Source organism: Pantherophis guttatus, chromosome 1 (genome assembly GCF_059756535.1).
Source record: "Pantherophis guttatus breed Tessera chromosome 1, ASM5975653v1, whole genome shotgun sequence".
In the NCBI taxonomy this organism is placed as follows: domain Eukaryota; kingdom Metazoa; phylum Chordata; class Lepidosauria; order Squamata; family Colubridae; genus Pantherophis; species Pantherophis guttatus.
The window spans coordinates 46,303,450-46,321,711 of NC_142063.1; the positions used below are offsets into that span (position 1 = coordinate 46,303,450).

The 18,262-nt window shown below is 41.5% G+C and overlaps 1 protein-coding gene across 1 annotated transcript in view; it reads left to right on the forward strand.

Moving 5' to 3' along the window:
* The window catches only part of CATSPERB (catsper channel auxiliary subunit beta), a 98,875-nt gene that overhangs the window by 1,777 nt on the left and 78,836 nt on the right, over nt 1-18,262 (forward strand). The window contains exons 2-4 of the mRNA XM_034418339.2: nt 1,192-1,267; nt 3,056-3,153; nt 17,343-17,495. Coding sequence (XP_034274230.2) covers nt 1,192-1,267; nt 3,056-3,153; nt 17,343-17,495 — 327 coding nt within the window. The remainder of the gene's footprint in view (nt 1-1,191; nt 1,268-3,055; nt 3,154-17,342; nt 17,496-18,262) is intronic.

Consider the following 18,262-nt stretch of genomic DNA (forward strand, 5'->3'; position numbering starts at 1 on the left):
GTAGTAAAGGTAAGTAGAACCCACCCCTGGCCGCAACCCAGTCTTGGACTGTAGAACCAAGGGTTAGAGACCACTGTGTGGCCATTGAAGGCCCTAACTAGTCATTCTCTAGCATCCTGCCCTTCCCTATCATACATGGAAGGCAAGTCTTGCTGACTAGACTAGTTGTGGACAGGTCTACCAGTGATTGTCTTTTTCTTTTATGGATTGCTCCCTTCTCATTAGTCCTTTTTCCAAATATTTATACACCTTGGAACCAACTCCTACACTTTCTTGTTTGACACTAGCAGACCCTTCCTTCCTTCCTTCCTTCCTTCCTTCCTTCCTTCCTTCCTTCCTTCCTTCCTTCCTTCCTTCCTTCTCTCCTCCCTCTCTCTTATCTATCTATCTATCTATCTATCTATCTATCCATCCATCCATCCATCCATCCATCCATCCATCCATCCATCCATCTTTTCTCTTATATTGTACTATTGTTGCCTTGATGCTACAAAGATTAAAGTGAAAAAAACACATTATTCTTTTGTTAGGTCCCATAACAATTTTGTGGCAATAAAGAGCTGATAGTTCAGGTTCATAGAAGCAAAGAAATAGTATTCATTGAAATGTTGTGGCTTCATTCCGACATGCCTAAATTGTAGTTTAAAGGTTTAAAAAGTGGGGAAGGGAACTATTGTAATACAGAGGGCATTGGGTCAGAAGGAGCGGAGAATGTGCTTCTACCAGCCTAAGCAAATCAAATCAAAAACAAGGTGTTCGCAGGAGATATAAAGTTAACCTGGAGGAAGGCTAGGAGAACTGGTGGGGAAACCAGAGTAGCCAGGAGATTTTACTGGATTCAGTGATCAACTGGGATTTAAAAAAAGAAAAGAAAGAAACTACTTATCCTCTGAGGACAGCACAGCCTAGCTGCCTGGGCTAAACAGATATGTAAAATATCAACCAGCCACTGGAGCAGAGATATCACAAGAGTGGGATGCAGCACAGTAAACAGTATCTGTATGGTTGAAAAGAACAAGATGACATACACAGCAGCGTGATGAAGTGACATCTGGCCAATGAATTCAGATAAAACAGCTGGGATCGCACTGCTGGGGCTATCATCTTGACTTTATTTGACCATGTCGGGAAGAGAAACAGCTTTAAGTATAGTTTTATATTCACATTTTCTTTCCTTTCCTTATTTCACAGATGGAGCTGCTATGGCTTTATATTTTGCTTGGAGCTGTTTTGAAACTTTCTTCAGGCATTGCCTACAATAAAAGAGGCAAGTTGTGATTTCAAATGCATTCATTCCTAATTGTTAGAATGATCAAAAGGAAAAGATGGACACTCAGGCTAGGGAATTTGCTCATTTTTCTCTTTCTTTGCCTGTTTATGCCATAGGAAGGCTCGGACTGGCTTTTTTGTGCTTTTTTGTGCAGTCCCAGTCAGCTGCAATGACCACCAATCATGTTCCTGACATCATAAGAAAATTTTGCTTTAAATGACAGCTGAAATCATGCTTGTTACGTTTCATAATGGATTGTGTTTTAGTTGTTGTAATGTCCTTGTTTTATTATGAGATTTTGATCTCTCATTGGCTTTGTCAAATTGCTTTTGAATGTTTCTGTTTTGTTTTGCTTGATTTCAGATCACTTTGCAGTCCAGAGCCTTTTGCTATGTTCTGTTTTCCACCTGGTTCCATTTTCTATATTTACATTCTTTGCAACATTATGACCTCAGGCTATCCTTCTTTAAATGATCTCACTCTGCATCATTCATCCTCTAAACCAAAGTGAATTTTAGTTATACAAGGAACAATAATGAATATTGGTGTTACAGTAAGAATTATCTATGTACATATGTGATTCCAGGAATTAGAATAAATCCTTCTGCGGCACAAGTACTAATAGATATAGTATGCATCATTCACCACAAGGGCATCCTCAGCTTCCTGACTAGACTTCTGAAGAATCATATTACCGGTATATCTTAAGTCTAGCAAATCCAGGCTGCAAAAATTCAGATGAACAATGGATCCTGGCAAAGAACTCATGTCTACCATCTAGTGGTTTTCCAGGTTTCTGCAGCCCAGATCTGGCAGTCCTACTGTATGCCTCCTGGAAAAGTTTTGACGATCTTGCAGATATAGCTATTGAAAATTTCAAAATAAGACATACAGTATTAGATGTTATGATGGTAATCTATCTCTTCTATGAATGCATTATGTGGAACCTGTTACAGGCAGAACTGAAACAAATTAATCTTAATTGACCTCAGTCTCATATATATAACAGAACAATCATTCTTGCACCACAGTTTCATTAGAGAAAGATATCCAATTCTGGTCCAGTGCAAAATTTGTTAATATTCATTAAGGTGGTAGTTGTTCTGTAAATTAAATTCTTTAAATTAAAAGAATAACTCTCTGCTTGCAATTCTATGATATATGAAATTTCTGTAAGCAATTAAGCATTTGACTTGGTCCAAAAGAAGCAAGGAGGCAATTTAATTTAAACTAATTTTTACCACAAGCCCAGTGATAATATTAACAGTAGATAACACCGAGAATTCTTTCTTTCTTTCTCTCTTTCTTTCTTTCTCTCTTTCTTTCTTTCTTTCTTTCTTTCTTTCTTTCTTTCTTTCTTTCTTTCTTTCTTTCTTTCCCCTTCCATTTCTCCATCTCTCATCCATTTCTCTAAACTTTTAATCTGTTTCTCCTTCAAGCTTTCATTTATATTAAACATCAAGCATCATGGATGTACAATCTAAGTTTCATTGGTTGCATACTGCTTTCCCAAATCTTGAGTATTAGTCCTAGAATGTATACATAATCATATTAGAATTTGTAATATGACATAAGAGGAAAAATACTATAGTCACTTCATTATATTAATTACATTTAATTTAATTTTAGTTAGATTAAAATTTGGTTTTTATCCTCTACCCTTCTAGTCATAGGTGTACATGAGCAAAGACCAGATGCAGCCTTTACCCCACAAAGTTTGTACATCCTTGGTATAAATAAACATGTTTAGAGATGGTATTATAGCAATTCTGTATTTTCTCTCAGGGGTGTCCACTTCAAGTTTTGCCTGCTACACAGATATTTTCGCAAATGATACTGCAAAGTTTAAAGCAATCAAACTATATCTTCCACGGACGAGCTTAGTAAGTTTCTCATTCAGTTTCATATACTGTGCAGAAAGTTAAATTATAGCAATTAACAATAACTTTTTACAAACTCACTATCCAGTAAATATGTTTACCAAATCTCTGTTTCACAGACTTCATAAACAACAGGCAAAATGCCATTTTACTCAAGCATAACACCATTCCACACAGGAACTATTTTACATTTGGTTGTAACCGATTCACCCTTCTCTCCCACGAGTCCATTAAATCAAGAGTTTCTTCTTTGTATGAATGAAAATGTGTTATTTCTATAAAAATATTGTTTTGTTATTATTTCTATAAAATTCAGCTTGAACCAGTTGTATACTTGAATATACAAGTACTTTGGATAAGAAATGTCCCGAAAATAAAGAATAGTTTTTTACTTGTTTGGGGATTTTTTAATCTATGGAAGTATAGAAAAAATATGATAAATAAAATGTAAATTAAAGAAATGGCTCTCAGCTATCAATTTTAGACTAGTGGCTAAGGCAACACTCAAGAAACCAGGAGACTATCAGTTCTACACCTGCCTTAAGCATGAAAGCCGCCTGGTGATCTTGAGCCAGTCACTCTTTCATCCAAAATCACCTCACAGGGCTGTTGTTGTGAGGAAAATAAGAGGAGGGAATATTAAGTATATTCACCACCTTTAGTTATTTATAAATAATAATAAAGGTGGGATTTTAAAAAATCTTTAAAAAGAGATAAAAAGTTATAATTATATTGTCCACTCTTGCCACATGTATCATTTTCTTGGTATTGAGGACCTTTTATTCCGCCATTTCACACCTGTGTTTTCAAAGGGCAAGCACTCACTTCCTGCCTACAGCAACAAGGGGAAAACAGGGATCTTAAACAGGATGCAGAAGGCAGAGTTGTGGATGTTTGCTGTGATTCCTGATGTATTGATGGATAAGAAAAACATTCAGAAAAAAACATCTGCAGCACTTGCTGCAGTAAGTTTTCATTCAGGGTTGACAGCTAATCCCAAACATATAACAATATGTACTAATGGCATTAGGTCTAGGAAGAACCATTGTTGTGACCTAGGCTCAAGTAGTTATTACCAGGCACAATCAGTCCTAAACAAACATATTTTATTAGAACAGCTGAGAATTACTTCATTCTCATCTTAGTCCAAATTAAGTCCAAAACAAATTCTTCATAAACAGTTCTTCGGCCTTAACATATATATATATATCAACTTTTTGGCCTTGGCCCTAGCAGATTATTGAACAAAATGAGTAGAAAAGTTGCGACAGTGGGAATTGCTGCAACCATGCCTTCTTCATCTCCATCTGGAGGACAACGCACCATCCAGACAATGCTTTAACAAGAGAAAGATAAAGACAAAGATACGTCGATACAAACAATTCTGCAAACAGTTCAGAGCATGGAACAACAACTACTTAAGACAGATGAGAAAGTCCAAAGGATGGAACAGCAACTAATTAAGACAGATGAAAAAGTGGTCAGCATTCAACAGACAATGTCAAAATATGAAGGAAGGCTGCAAGAGTTGGAGAAGAAAGATGATCAAAAGGGGGGGGGGGAATGAAAGACATAGATAACAGACTGATAGAGGTGGAAAGTGAAAGGAGTGGTTTAATTGAATTGAAAATGGATAAAGCAGAATTCTACCTCAGGTTTCAAAATGTGGAGGAAGAAAAATGAGAAAATCTTTCTGATGTTATGATTGTGATGCTGGCAGATGCTTTAGAAATAACTAAAGAAGAGATGATGTATGGTGTAGATGAGATTTATCAGGTCTACACTAGATATGCAATGCATAATAAACTGCCACGAGAAGTACACATAAGATTTACTAAGAAATCGATCAAAGCACAAATTCTTCAAGTGGCAAGAGAAAAACCCTGAAATACAAGGAGAAAGAAGTGGTGGTTCTGAAACAAATACCAAGAAAAGTGAGAGATATGAGAAAAGAGTACAAATTTTTGACTAAAATACTAATCCAAAAGGGAGTCAATTACAGATGGCTGATACCGGAAGGATTAATCTTAACATGGCAACTTCAAAGGTATAGGTTGGATACAATTGATAAAGCGAGAAGATTTTCTAAAAGAAAAGGAAGTGGCAATGGAAACGGAAAAAAAGAAGTGGCAAAGGAAATGGCAATGATTGAATCAACGGAAGACGCAGTAGGTGGGATTGTGGAACACAAGGAACAACCGTGAAGTAAGATCAACTAGAGCAACAAAACCTACATATAAAGTATGAATAAGGAAACAACGAAATTAATTTCAATAAATATAAATGGATTTAATTCGGTAGTGAAAAGAAGAAAGGTGTTTCATAAATTAGAGAAATTAAAATTTGACATAATTTGTTTACAAGAAGTTCATATTAAAAAGCAATATGAACAATTATTGCTACAACTTGGAAGAATTTTCTTATCATTGTCACACAGTAAAAAGAGAGGAGTTGTTCTATACATTAGAAACTCAATAGTGGCGGAACAAATATACGCAGATTCAGAAGGCAGAATTTTGATGGTGGAAATAATTGATAATAATATGAAAATACTTTTAATAGCAATATATGCACCAAACAATAATCAAAGTGACTTTTATCGAAAGTTGCATATGAAAATAATTGAAATGGAGTATGACAATATATGCATGATGGGTGATTTTAATGGAATAGTAGATGAAAAATTGGATTATAAAACACTAAAAACAGTAAGACAAATAGAAAGACATTACTGAACTCTTTTTTAAAAATGATAGAGGAAACAAATTTGAAAGATGTATGGAGAGATAGAAATGGGAAAAATAGACAATATACTTTTTATTCTGATAGACATTCATCTTGGTCCAGGTCAGATATGATATGATATGGACAACAATGGATTTAACTTTGAAAATAGAACATGTGGAAATAGAAACTAATTTATGGGCCGACCACAATCCTATGACAGTAATCTGGAAAAGAAAAACTAGATGGACTTTGAATAATACAATTTTAAAAGAGAAAGATTTTGTACAGAAAATGCAAAGAGAGCTGGATTTTTTTCTTTAAGGAGAATAAAAAGGAAGATACATCGACACAAAATCTTTGGGATACAATGAAGGCCTATGCCAGAGGCCTAATAATGGACTATACAAGGAAAAGAAATGTGAAGAAAAGACAAACTTTTAAAATACTAATTGATGAACACAAGAGATTTGAAAAGGAACTCCAGAAAGATCCATGCAAGAAAGATGTAAAAATAAAAATGGATATAATAACGCACAAAATGGACTTACTGGAGAAGGAAGAATTAACCCAAAAAATAAGAAGTGCTAAACAGAACTATTTTGAAAATGCGAATAAACCAGGAAGATGGTTAGCATATAAACTGAAAAAAGAAAGAGAATCAAGAAAAATAACACAACTAATTGATGACCAAGGACAAAGTAAATTTGGAAATAAAGAGATGGGAAAAATAATACAAGAATATTATAAACAACTTTATAAAAGAGAGTTGATAGAAGATGGAAAAGTGAAAAAATATTTACAGAATGCAAAATTACCTTTGATTTCAAAGGATATTGAGGAGATGTTGGAAGGGAGTATAACCAGTGGTGGGATTCAAATTTTTTAACAACCAATTCTGTGGGCGTGGCTTGGTGGGTGTGGCTTGGTGGGCATGGCTGGGTGATCATGTGATTGGGTGGGCATGGCCGGGTGGTCATGTGACTGGGTGGGCATGGCCAACTCGACATTACTCATGTTAAGGGGTGCTTTGCCCAGCCCCTCCCCTCCCAGCCACTCCTTGTCGCCCCCGGCCTCAACGTATCTATAGTTCTGTAAAATGTTCACTTTTTTCGACTTTATTGTCTGCATCTACATACTATAGATGTACTTTCATGGACCACTGAAAGGAGGAATTGGCTCATATGCTTTGCCCAAGAGTGTGATAGGCAACAGGCTTTTAAGGGGCTGCCATAAAGAAGGGGAGCAATGTATTTTCCAAAGCAGCAGAAGGCAAAACAAGAAGCAATGGATGGAAACTGAACAAAGAGAGAAGCAACCTAAAACTAAGAAGAAATTTCCTGACAGTGAGAACAATTAACCAATGGAACTGCTTGTCTTCAGAAGTTCTGGGCGCTCCAACGCTGGAGGTTTTCAAGAAGAGACTGGACAGCCATTTCTCTGAAATGGGATAGGGTCCCCTCCAAGGTCCCTTCTAAGTATTATTCTGACACCTTTCCCAGACCCTCCACTCGGATTTGGCATCTTGTTTTCCTGCCTGAACAGGGGGTTGGACTAGAACAGAGATCTTCAAACTTGGCAGCTTTAAGACTTGTGGACTTCAACTCCCAGAATTCTCCAGCCAGCTATGCAGCTATGCTGGCTGAAGAATTCTGGGAGTTGAAGTCCACAAGTCTTAAAGCCGCCAAGTTTGGGGGCCCCTGGACTAGAAGACTTCCAAAGTCCCTTTAAACTCTGTTATTCTGTTATTCCTAAACTAAATAGCTAAGCCCAGTGGTGGGTTGCTACCGATTCTCCCCACTTCGGGGAGATTGCGCGCAAAGCGCGTGCACGAAATGAACCAGTGGTAATACCGTTAGAACCCACCACTGGCTAAGATACTCATTGGGACCCTATCTCTTTTAGCATTTCTCTTGACACTTTTCCAAAATGCACCCTCAAGAAGCCACATCTCTCTCCCTCTCCCGCTCCCTCTCACACACACACACAGATTGGATTGGATTTGGATATCTCTCTCCCACCCTCCTTCCCTCTCTGCTTTAGGCTTAGAAAATTTCCCCGCTGCCTTCCCCAAAGACCTCCCCCCATTGCAAACGCGGCGTTCCGTTCGGGTGGGAAATGCCTGGAATGCAATAAAGCCCACCAATTCACCTCCTGCTGGCAGGCTGGCTAATGGGGTGAGAGGAGAGGCGGGGGAGCCAATCGGAGCCCTCCGAAAGAAGGGGGCTGAGGGAAAGTGCATGTGCTACAGCATTCTACAGATGCCCTCGCTCGCTGTTTGCCTGTCTTCCCTCCTCCTGCAGTCTCCTCAGTGCTCGCTTGTGTTCCCCCTCCCCACTCTAGCTTGATTGCAGGTGGAGCCACATTGCCTTTTACAAGCCTGCTGTCGGAGAAGCTGGGTGCTGGTGAGGGCTGGCTTTTTGCTTAGCTTTGTCCAGCTGTTTGGGGGGGCATGGCTTTCTCCTCAGGCCCCTGTCTGTTCCCCCCCTGACAGCCAGACAAAGCTAAGCAAAAAGCCAGCCCCACCAGCGCCCAGCTTCTCCGACAGCAGGCTTGGAAAGGGCAATGTGAGCTTCTACCTGCGTCAACCTAGACTGGGGAGGGAGGGAGTGCGAGCGAGCCAGAGGCCCTTCCCTCCAGCCTTTGCCCAAAGCCCCACACCACACCAGGAGGCTGAAGTTTGAATTTCTTCCCCCTCCTGACCCGTACCTTGACAATGGGACTGTTTCTCTCCGCCCCCTTTTCCAGCTGCTGGATCAGAGGGACGAACCCAGCTTTGTTGCCCATTGCAGCCAGGAATCTCAAAGCCCAGAATGAATGCTTGTGCTACAACCAGCCCCTAGATCGGCCTCCTGCAAACTCTGCCTCTCAAGGAGCCCGGCCAAACTTTTGCGCACCACTCGCTGAGGTGGAGGGTGGGGCTGGAGCTAATAGGTAGTCAGACTAAGTGCCCAAAGGACCCCATCCCATCATCAGAAGTCCTGGTGCCTCAGCGAGTGAAACTTCAGCTGGGCTCCTCGGAAGACCACAGAGTTTGCAGGCCGCCTGCCTAGCTAGCGCCCAGATTGGCTGCAACACAAGCATTCATTCTGGGCTTTATTTGAGATTTCTAGCTGCGATGGATAGCAAAGCTAGGACAGATCCCGGCCAGCTTTCTCATTTAGAGAGCCTCTGCTGATTGGGAGGGTCGCGCAGCAAGAGAAAAGGCATTACATATCAGCCTCATCCGAGATGAGTGGCTGGAAGGGGCAAGGGGTGTGGCCGGGCGTGGTTAGCTACCTGTTTGGGCGAACCGGTGCGAATGGCTGAATCTCACCACTGAGTATAACAATGATGGAATTAACAGAAGCAATTAAGAAACAGAAAAATGGAAAGACACCAGGGCCAGATGGCTTGCTGTTGAATATTATAGGACGTTACAAGAACCTTTAAGCCTCCCGTTATTGGATGTTATGAATGAAGTAATGACAAAAAAGACAATGCCCCAATCATGGACCAAGGCTTATATTACATTGATCCACAAAGAAGACACAGACCCACAACAAATTAAAAATTATAGGCCTATATCCCTGCTAAACTCAGACTACAAAATCTTTGCTTCAATATTGGCAGAAAGACTCAAAAGATACTTGAATAACTTTATACACTCAGATCAAAATGGATTCCTCCCAAAAAGACAAATTAGAGACAATATAAGAATAATCCTAGACACTTTAGAATACTATGAAGCGCATCCTGAAAAGCAGATGGTCTTGATATTTTTAGATGCACAAAAAGCTTTTGACAATGTAAATTGGCGATTTATGATGCTTCAAATGGAAGAGATGGGTTTTGGCAGGAAATTTATCCAGGCAATTGAAGCTATATATTCTAAGCAGACGGCAAAAGTAATGATAAATGGAGAAATGACTGATTCTATTGAAATAGAAAAAGGTACTAGACAAGGATGTCCACTGTCCCCATTGCTGTTTATTCTGACTTTAGAAGTTTTAAATAGAAATATTAGAGAACAAAAAGAGATAAAAGGTATGAAAATTCAAAAAGAAGAATATAAATTGCAAGCTTTTGCAGATGACCTGGTCTTTATCATTGAAGAACCATTAACATCTATAAATAAATTGATAGAAACTATTGGAGAGTTTGGGAAAGTAGCCGGTTTGAAAATTAATAAAGATAAAACGAAAATAATGATTAAAAATATTTTGAAAAAGCAAAAAGAAGAACTGATGGAGATTTCAAAGATGCAGGTCACAAATAAGGTAAAATATTTGGGGATACATTTGACAGCAAGGTGTAGTTCACTTAATTATTCACTTAATAATTATAATAAGCTTAAACAGTGGATAGGACAAATTTTGGTGAGATGGGGAAATTTGCAGTTATCTTTGATTGGTAGAATTGCAACTATTAAGATGAATATTCTGCCTAGGATTTTGTATTTATTTCAGACAATTCCAATAAAATTGGATAAGGAATTCTTTGTAGATTTGAATAAAATGATGCTGAAATATATTTGGCAGGGAAAGAAGGCAAGAATAAAATTAAAGTTGTTACAAAATGCTAAAATGAGAGGTGGATTTGGCTTGCCTAATTTTGAACTGTACTATCAAGCAACTAGTTTAATGTGGATTAAAAAATGGATAACTTTGAGAAACACCAGATTATTGAATTTGGAGGGATATGATTTGTTGATGGGGTGACATGCTTTTTTATGGTATAAAGGAACAAAAATACAGGGGTATTTTAGAAGACATCAGATTCGAGAAGCTCTATGGTTGAACTGGGAGAAAGTTAAACAATTTTACTATTTGAAGATTCCAGTCTGGATATCTACAATTGAAGCTTTTTCTTACTCAGTAATATTTAAAAGGGAACAAAGTGTAAGATATAGTGAAATATTGGATGAAAAGGGTGAACTTAAATCAAAGCAAGAACTAGAAAATCAGGAATGCAAAATGGATTGGTTTTCATATATGCAAATACGTACTAGATATGAAGAAGATTTTAAATAAGAAGGTTTGTACAATGTTTTGACTAACTTAGATAAGATTTTAATGGGTTCTGATGATCATGTAATTAAAAAGCTATATGGATATTTGTTAGAGATAAATCTGGAAGAAGAAGAAGTTAAAGAATCTATGATAGCATGGGGGGAAAACTTTGGGCATTATTATTATTATTATTATTATTATTATTATTATTATTATTATTTATTGAATTTGTATAGCGCCCTACTCCCAAAGGTCTCAGGGCAGTGAACAGCCAAATAAAATACATATAATAAAAATGTTAAAAAACCATTAAAATACAATTAAATAATTGGCCCAGAAAGCGAAATTTAAAACACCCCAAATTCATAAGACAAATTTAAAATTGAAGAATTTTAAAAATTTTAAAAAGTTTAAAAGAGAGGTTAGGCCAGGCTGACCTGCTGGAAAAGAAATGTTTTGATGGCACAGCGGAAAGCGCGCAGGTCCGGGATCCTCCGTATCTCTGGGGGGAGCTCGTTCCAGATGGCGGGTGCCCCCACAGAGAAGGCTCTCCCCCTGGGGGCCGTCAGTCGACATTGTTCGGCCAACGGCACCCTGAGGAGCCCCTCTCTATGGGAGCGTACTGGTCAGTGAGAGGCTACTGGTGGCAGAAGGCGGTCTTGTAAATACCCCGGTCCTAAGCCATGGAGCGCTCTAAAGGTGGTAACAAAACCTTGAAGCGCACCCGGAAGACCACCGGGAGCCAGTGCAGCTCGCGCAGGAGGGGGGTCACATGGGAGTGCCCCATCGCTCCCATAACCACCCGCGCGGCCGCATTCTGGACCAGCTGGAGCCTCCGGGTGCTCCTCAAGGGGAGCCCCATGTAGAGAGCATTGCAGTAGTCCAGGCGGGAAGTGACAAGGGCATGAGTGACCGTATTTAATGAGTCTCGATCCAGAAAGGGACGCAACTGGCGAATCAGGCGAACCTGATAAAACGCCCTCCCGGCCACAGCCGTCAAGTGCTCTTCTAAAGACAGCTGTGAGGACCCCCAAGTTGTGAGCCCTCTCCGTGGGGGCCAATGACTCACCCCCAATAGTCAGTGATGGCACCAACTGACTATATCGGGATGTCGGAAACCACAGCCACTCGGTCTTGGATGGGTTGAGCCTGAGTCTGTTCCTCCCCATCCAGATCCGTACAGCCTCCAGGCACTGGGACATCACTTCAAGGGCATCATTGGGGTGGTCCGAGGTGGAGATGTACAGCTGGGTGTCATCAGCATACTGGTGGTACTTCAGCCCGAAACCACAGATGATCTCACCCAGCGGCTTCACATAAATGTTGAACAGAAGGGGCGAGAGGACCGACCCTTGTGGCACCCCACATACAAGGGGCCTTGGGGTCGACCTCTGCCCCCCTGCCAACACTGACTGTGACTGGTCGGAGAGGAAGGAGGAGAACCACCGCAACACGGTGCCTCCCACCCCTAGCTCTTCCAGCTGGTGCAGCATGATACCATGGTTGATGGAATCAAAAGCCGCTGAGAGGTCTAATAGGACCAGGACAGAGGAGCAACCCCTGTCCCGAGCCCTCCAGAGATCATCAACCAATGTGACCAATGCCGTTTCCATGCTGTACCCAGGCCTGAAGCCCGACTGGAACGGATCCAGATAAGCCGATTCATCCAGGTACTGAGGGAGCTGTCGTGCTACCACACTCTCAACAACCTTCGCAACAAAGCGAAGGTTGGAGACTGGACGGTAATTTGCCAATACTGCCGGGTCCAGGGAAGGCTTCTTGAGGAGAGGTCTCACCACCGCCTCTTTCAAGGTGGCGGGAAAGACACCCTCACTCAAGCATTTATAATCCCCTGGAGCCAGCCTCGTGTAACCTCCCGAGAGGCCAGCACCAACCAGGAGGGACACGGGTTCAATAAACATGTGGCAGCATTCAGTCTACTCAGTATCCTGTCCACATCTTCTGGAGTCACAGAATCGAACTCTTCCCAGATAATATTCTCGAGACCTGCCTCCGTCCTCCCCCCTGAATCTACCCCGTCAGAGTCCAGATGTTCCTGAATCTGAGCGATTTTATCATACTGTAGATAGATAGATAGATAGATAGATACTGTACAAAGTCCTCGGCTCTACCCTCCAAGGGGTCCTCCCACGCTTCCTGAAGGAGCAGGGAGCGGGTCACCCTAAACAGGGCAGCCAGGTGGTTATCTGATGATGCAATAAGAGCGGAAAAATAGTTACATTTTGCCGCTTTTATTGCCACAAGATAAGTCTTAATATGAGACCTTACCAGTGTTCGGTCAGATTCAGACCGGCTGGCCCTCTAACCGCTCTCCAGGTGTCCAGAGTGTTTCCCCCCGTGTGAGTAGGGTCATGCACTAACTGGGTCAGGTCCATAGCCATCATGGAAGCCATGAACTCCTGCGCTGCCTCAGATGCTTCACCGATGGATAGCAGGTTAAAATCCCCTATGACCATAAGCCTCGGGGTATCAACTGCCACCCCGGCTATAATGTTGAGCAGTTCGGGCAGGGCCGCTGCCATGTGGCAGGGAGCCAGGTATGTGATCAGCAAGCCCACCTGTACCCCATGACCCCACTTCACCAGGAGGGACTCACAACCGGCAATCTGAGGAACAGTGGTCTCCCTTGGACCAAGACCTTCTTTTATAACAACTGCCACCCCCCACCCCTACCCTGTGACCTTGGTTGATGAAATGCATGGAAACCAGGAGGGCACATTTCAACGAGGGGGATCCCCCCCTCTTGGCCCAACCAGGTCTCCGTAATTCCTGCCAGATCTGCTCCCCCCTCCTGAACTAGATCACAAATGAGGGGGGCTTTATTTACTACAGATCTGGCATTGCATAACATCAGCCGAAGGTCTGGGCCTTGAGAATCTGGACTACCTGGAGAACGAGAGGAGCCTTGGGGGCCGGAGCGCGCCACGGCTTGAAGACAGCAGGCGCGCACTCCCAGAACCAGGTTTGGCCCCCAGCTCCCACCATATCTGCCCCTCCCACTCACAGTACTGATGTACTGGCCCTCATCGTTACAAGCTCTAGCCCCCTCATCGACCCGGAACCCTGTGCCTCCCATGCCATGCCCCCCAGCCGGGCCTGATCCCTCCCTTGGTGGGTTATCCCCCAAACCCACAACCCTAGTTCCAATCCAACCCTCCCCCCCCCTAGAAACCCTTAAAAATTTAATTAAAAATTTAGATAGAAAACTCCTCAGCCTCCTTTTCGCTGCATGCCACCTCTCAGAGTTCCAAAACCCATCATCAAGGTAGGCCCTCGATAGTGTGGAGGGCCAGACCTGCAAGAGGGGGGAGTCTTGCAACATCAAAAGTTCAGCTGCTGAATACATCCGAAAACAGCCTGGGGTAAGATGATATATGGCCGGGGATTCAATTATGATCGACAAGTAAAATGGTCCCGGAGAGAAAATACAGAGCCTTTGGGTATGGGTCATCTGGAATCCACTGCCCTCTCACGGCAGTGAAAAGGAGTCTCAGCCATTCAAAAGAAACCGGAGGTTAAAAACGCCAAAACCACCCTCTCACAATGGCTGGCATTAAAAAGATGGACTATCACCTTTGGTAATAGAACGGCAGCAGTGAACCAGGCTCCCTCAGTACCCACAATCCAAAGGCCAAGAACTCTCCTTACGGCTAAAAGGTATGAGATGGAATATAGAGCCAAGACGAGGGGGGCAGACTAAAGATGGTAACAAAGAGAGGATAAGATGGATCCAGGGAGGGTTCTACAAGGCCAGGGGAGAGTTCTTCACGGCGGATGGAAATAGTCCGGATGGCAGATGACCAAATAATGCCTGAAACCAGGCCATAGGGGTAAGAGAGACCGAATAGGGCAACAAAGTCCGTGGCCATCCAGCCCTTCCAAGTCTCCTTCAGATCTTCCAGCAATCCTATAATTCATATAGTTGCTCCCAGGTTCCCAGATCTTTACAAAGTTCCTATCCGGAGCAATTCCAAGATGATAAGCCACCAGCGAGCTCCTCTCACTCTCCACCGCAGATGATTTGACCAGGCTGACTTCTCTCAGTGCTGTCTGAACGGCCGCCATCATAGCCGCCCCTGCGCTGCCGCCACCAGCAGCCAAATCATCCCTCGAGTCCTCCATGAGCCCCCAGGGATCCAACAAAGGCTGCTGCATCACCGCCACCACCGCAAACGCTGCCGCCGCTATTTTGGCTGCCGTCGCTGCTATAGCCACCCCCAGCAACACGCCGAGTAGCTGCAGCTGCAGCTGCCGCCCCGATCGTCGTCGCCGAGGCCTCCCAGTGGTGTCCGCCCTCACATCAACTCCTCTCGGCTCTTCTCAGTCCCCAAGATATTCCGGAGGCACAGGCTCTTAAAAGCTCTCTATGGGACCGGAACATATTCATCTAGCTGGGCCAGGCCAAAGAAAAGAAGCTTGGCCCATACAAACCCTCGAAAATGCCGAAAATTACCCCCTCCGGCAACGGAGGATCAGCTGGAGGCTGCCATCTTGGAGCATGCGCAGAGGACTGCAGAGGCATGGTATTGATTTAGAGAAATGGCAAAAATTGTGGTACATAATTTTACATAATTATAAAATGACAATGTCTACAACATATAAAGAGAATTTGTATAAGATGTTTTACAGGTGGCATTTACCCCCAACGAGAATAGCCAGAATGTTCCAGAATAAATCGGAGAAGTGTTGGAAATAAGTAGACATTGAGATAAATTAAGTGAAATATCTTTTTTTGGAAATAAATTTCTGGATATATAGCGATATTTTGAAGGGAGGAAGGAGCACAAAAAGATGTTAACCGATCGATAAACTGTCTGTAATTGTTTGGAATGGTGATGTTTTTTATGTTTAATTTGTTTTTTGTTTTTAAAATAAAAATTGTTTGATTAAAAATAAATAAATAAATAAACAAACAGTTCTTCGGCCTTATCACCAACCTTGACTTCTTTGGCATCCTGCCAAAGGCTTTTCTTGGCAAAAATTCAGAAGCAAGAGACTCTAACACTAAACAAATGTAGCAAGACAAGAGACAATGTAGCAATGTTGTTTTCCTACAAAGATCCCAAGAGCCTTTGCTGCTCTTTTAAGCCTTCTGGGAGGGGCCAATCATCTCCTGGCCTTACTCCCAAGTTGTCCTTTTTCCTTTAGCTGCTCTTGCCTTCTGGCAGCTCTTCACATGTGTTTACTAGGAACAGGCTCCTCCTGTTCCTTCCTCTGCCTTTCTGCTATCTGCCTCTGGAGGCTCTGGAGTCCACACATCGCTCCCAAATGGCCCTGGCCCCATCTCTGCCTCCGATGCAGAGCCCTCGTCCGGGCCTTCTCCTGACTCCAGGACTGGCCCATTGTCCTCCCCAGCCTCCTCAATGTCCGACTCCGCTGCCAGCTCCGCAGGCCTCTGGCGGACCAGAACAACCATGTCTTTGTATGTATTGATAAGACAAGGATTTAGAGCAGCTAAGAGTCCACTTTCTGAAAAAACGAATTGCCAACATCAACAACTCATTCACTCATTGTGAATGTTGAAGTCTTTTATTATTATTATGTTTAGAGTGGATTTGGCATTTTTATCCATCAGTTGAGTCATTCCCAAGGACATGAGATAAGAAAATGTTGTTTGATGGTGTTAGAGGCATCATAACAGGATATAAGCTGTTCTAAGTACAGTTACATTTTGCAATTGACTGATTATCTTTGCTTTCTTTTGTCACAGTCATTCTATTTATAAGTCTTTGTATTTTGTGATTTTTCTCCAGTTGTTTCTTTTCTCTTCTGCTGTCTATTATTATTATTAGAAGTAGTATCCCACTTCATTTATAGTTGCTCAACTCAAGTCTAGAGAAGTAGCCAGCAAAAATAGGTAAAAGACTTATGACAGTCTTCATTTACCTATTGTGGGATAAAATACCTGTAAAGATTGGAAAATAGTTTCCTTTTTGTAAAACAAAAAACAAAAATACAACTTTGCAACTTCAAGCTTTCCAAATATGCACTTTTCTACTAGCCAGAACAATGTGGGACACAGCTATTTATTTGCAGCCATTGGCCTAGAGAGAGCCATTTCCATGGCAGAAGGAGACAAACGAAAAAAATCCTCCGTTACCTCATTTACGCTGTCATTTAAGCACTGGACAGAGGTCCCAAGGAATGAGAAATTTGGTTTATATTTACTTAAAGGAAGCTTTTTGAATCTGGTCATTTCAAGTACATTTAGGTTCTAAGGTTCCATAACTTTATTTCCATGGAGGTCAGGAAAATCTGCTTTAATAATAAAGATATAGATTGAATCTATTTAGCTATATCACAGAAGCAGCAAGTTGGAAAGTGTTTTTGTAGGAGTGTGTGTGTGTATTGGTATATTATTTCACATTTAAACATGCTCAGTGCTATGGTTGGACAATATGGCTTTGTGTATAATCTTTTTTTTCTCCTTTTTTTGGTGTGCATCTCATCTCAAAGAAAGTCATCTGCCATTTGTATAATATTAATGAAGAAGATACCAAGGAGAACAGAAGAAAAAATCTTCTGCTCTATTCTTCAGCAGGTCTTGCTCCCAGCATACAGATCTTCAATAGCACCTACTCAAAAGTCTTCTTCTTCGAACCGACTCTGGTAAATAAAATGACTGGGGAAGATATTTTGTAGCAGAAGCCAGCAATCTTTTCAGATGATGGGCATTATTGTCTGATTTTACATGTTACATCAGGTGCTACAAAAATAGACAACATTTCTAAAATGTTTTTTTTCTAAAACTTTTTTTTAAAACCTGAATTTGCAGTTGTGCAAAAATAGGGATTTTATAAGACTTGGGTCCTTTTTATACCGCTAACATTGTATAGGATTTGGCAATCTCGTGGAATTTCCACCATTTAGTTTAAACAAGTTATCTTGTTTAACTTTTTAAATTTAATTTTGGTTTCCTTTAAGAGGATCATGTGTGCCATGATTCCTGCAAGAATGAGACTACCAGATATCACAGTGCTTAGAAGATTTGATTTAAAAAATTGTGATCTTTGTAAAGGAAAAAGTAGAGATTTACAACATTGCTCAGGCTGAAAGTGGAGTGTATTGTAGTTGAGCAGAGAAGGCATATCGTGACCTCTGTACTTGATAATATTAAATATCAAGCAAATACACATACAACATATATGTGTGTCTGTGTACATATGGCATTCATGATGATTGATACTACTTCCAGGATCAGATCTCAGTCATCAGTTACTGTGAATTACAGCAAGAGATGATTTGATCCATTCATGGGCCTTGATAACCAACTCTTGGGGGAAAAAGACTGCTGAATTGGGCATAACTATAGTCTGGTATAATTTGCATTAATCTAAATTAAAATGTTTACTTTATGTATTACATGTTTATGCTGC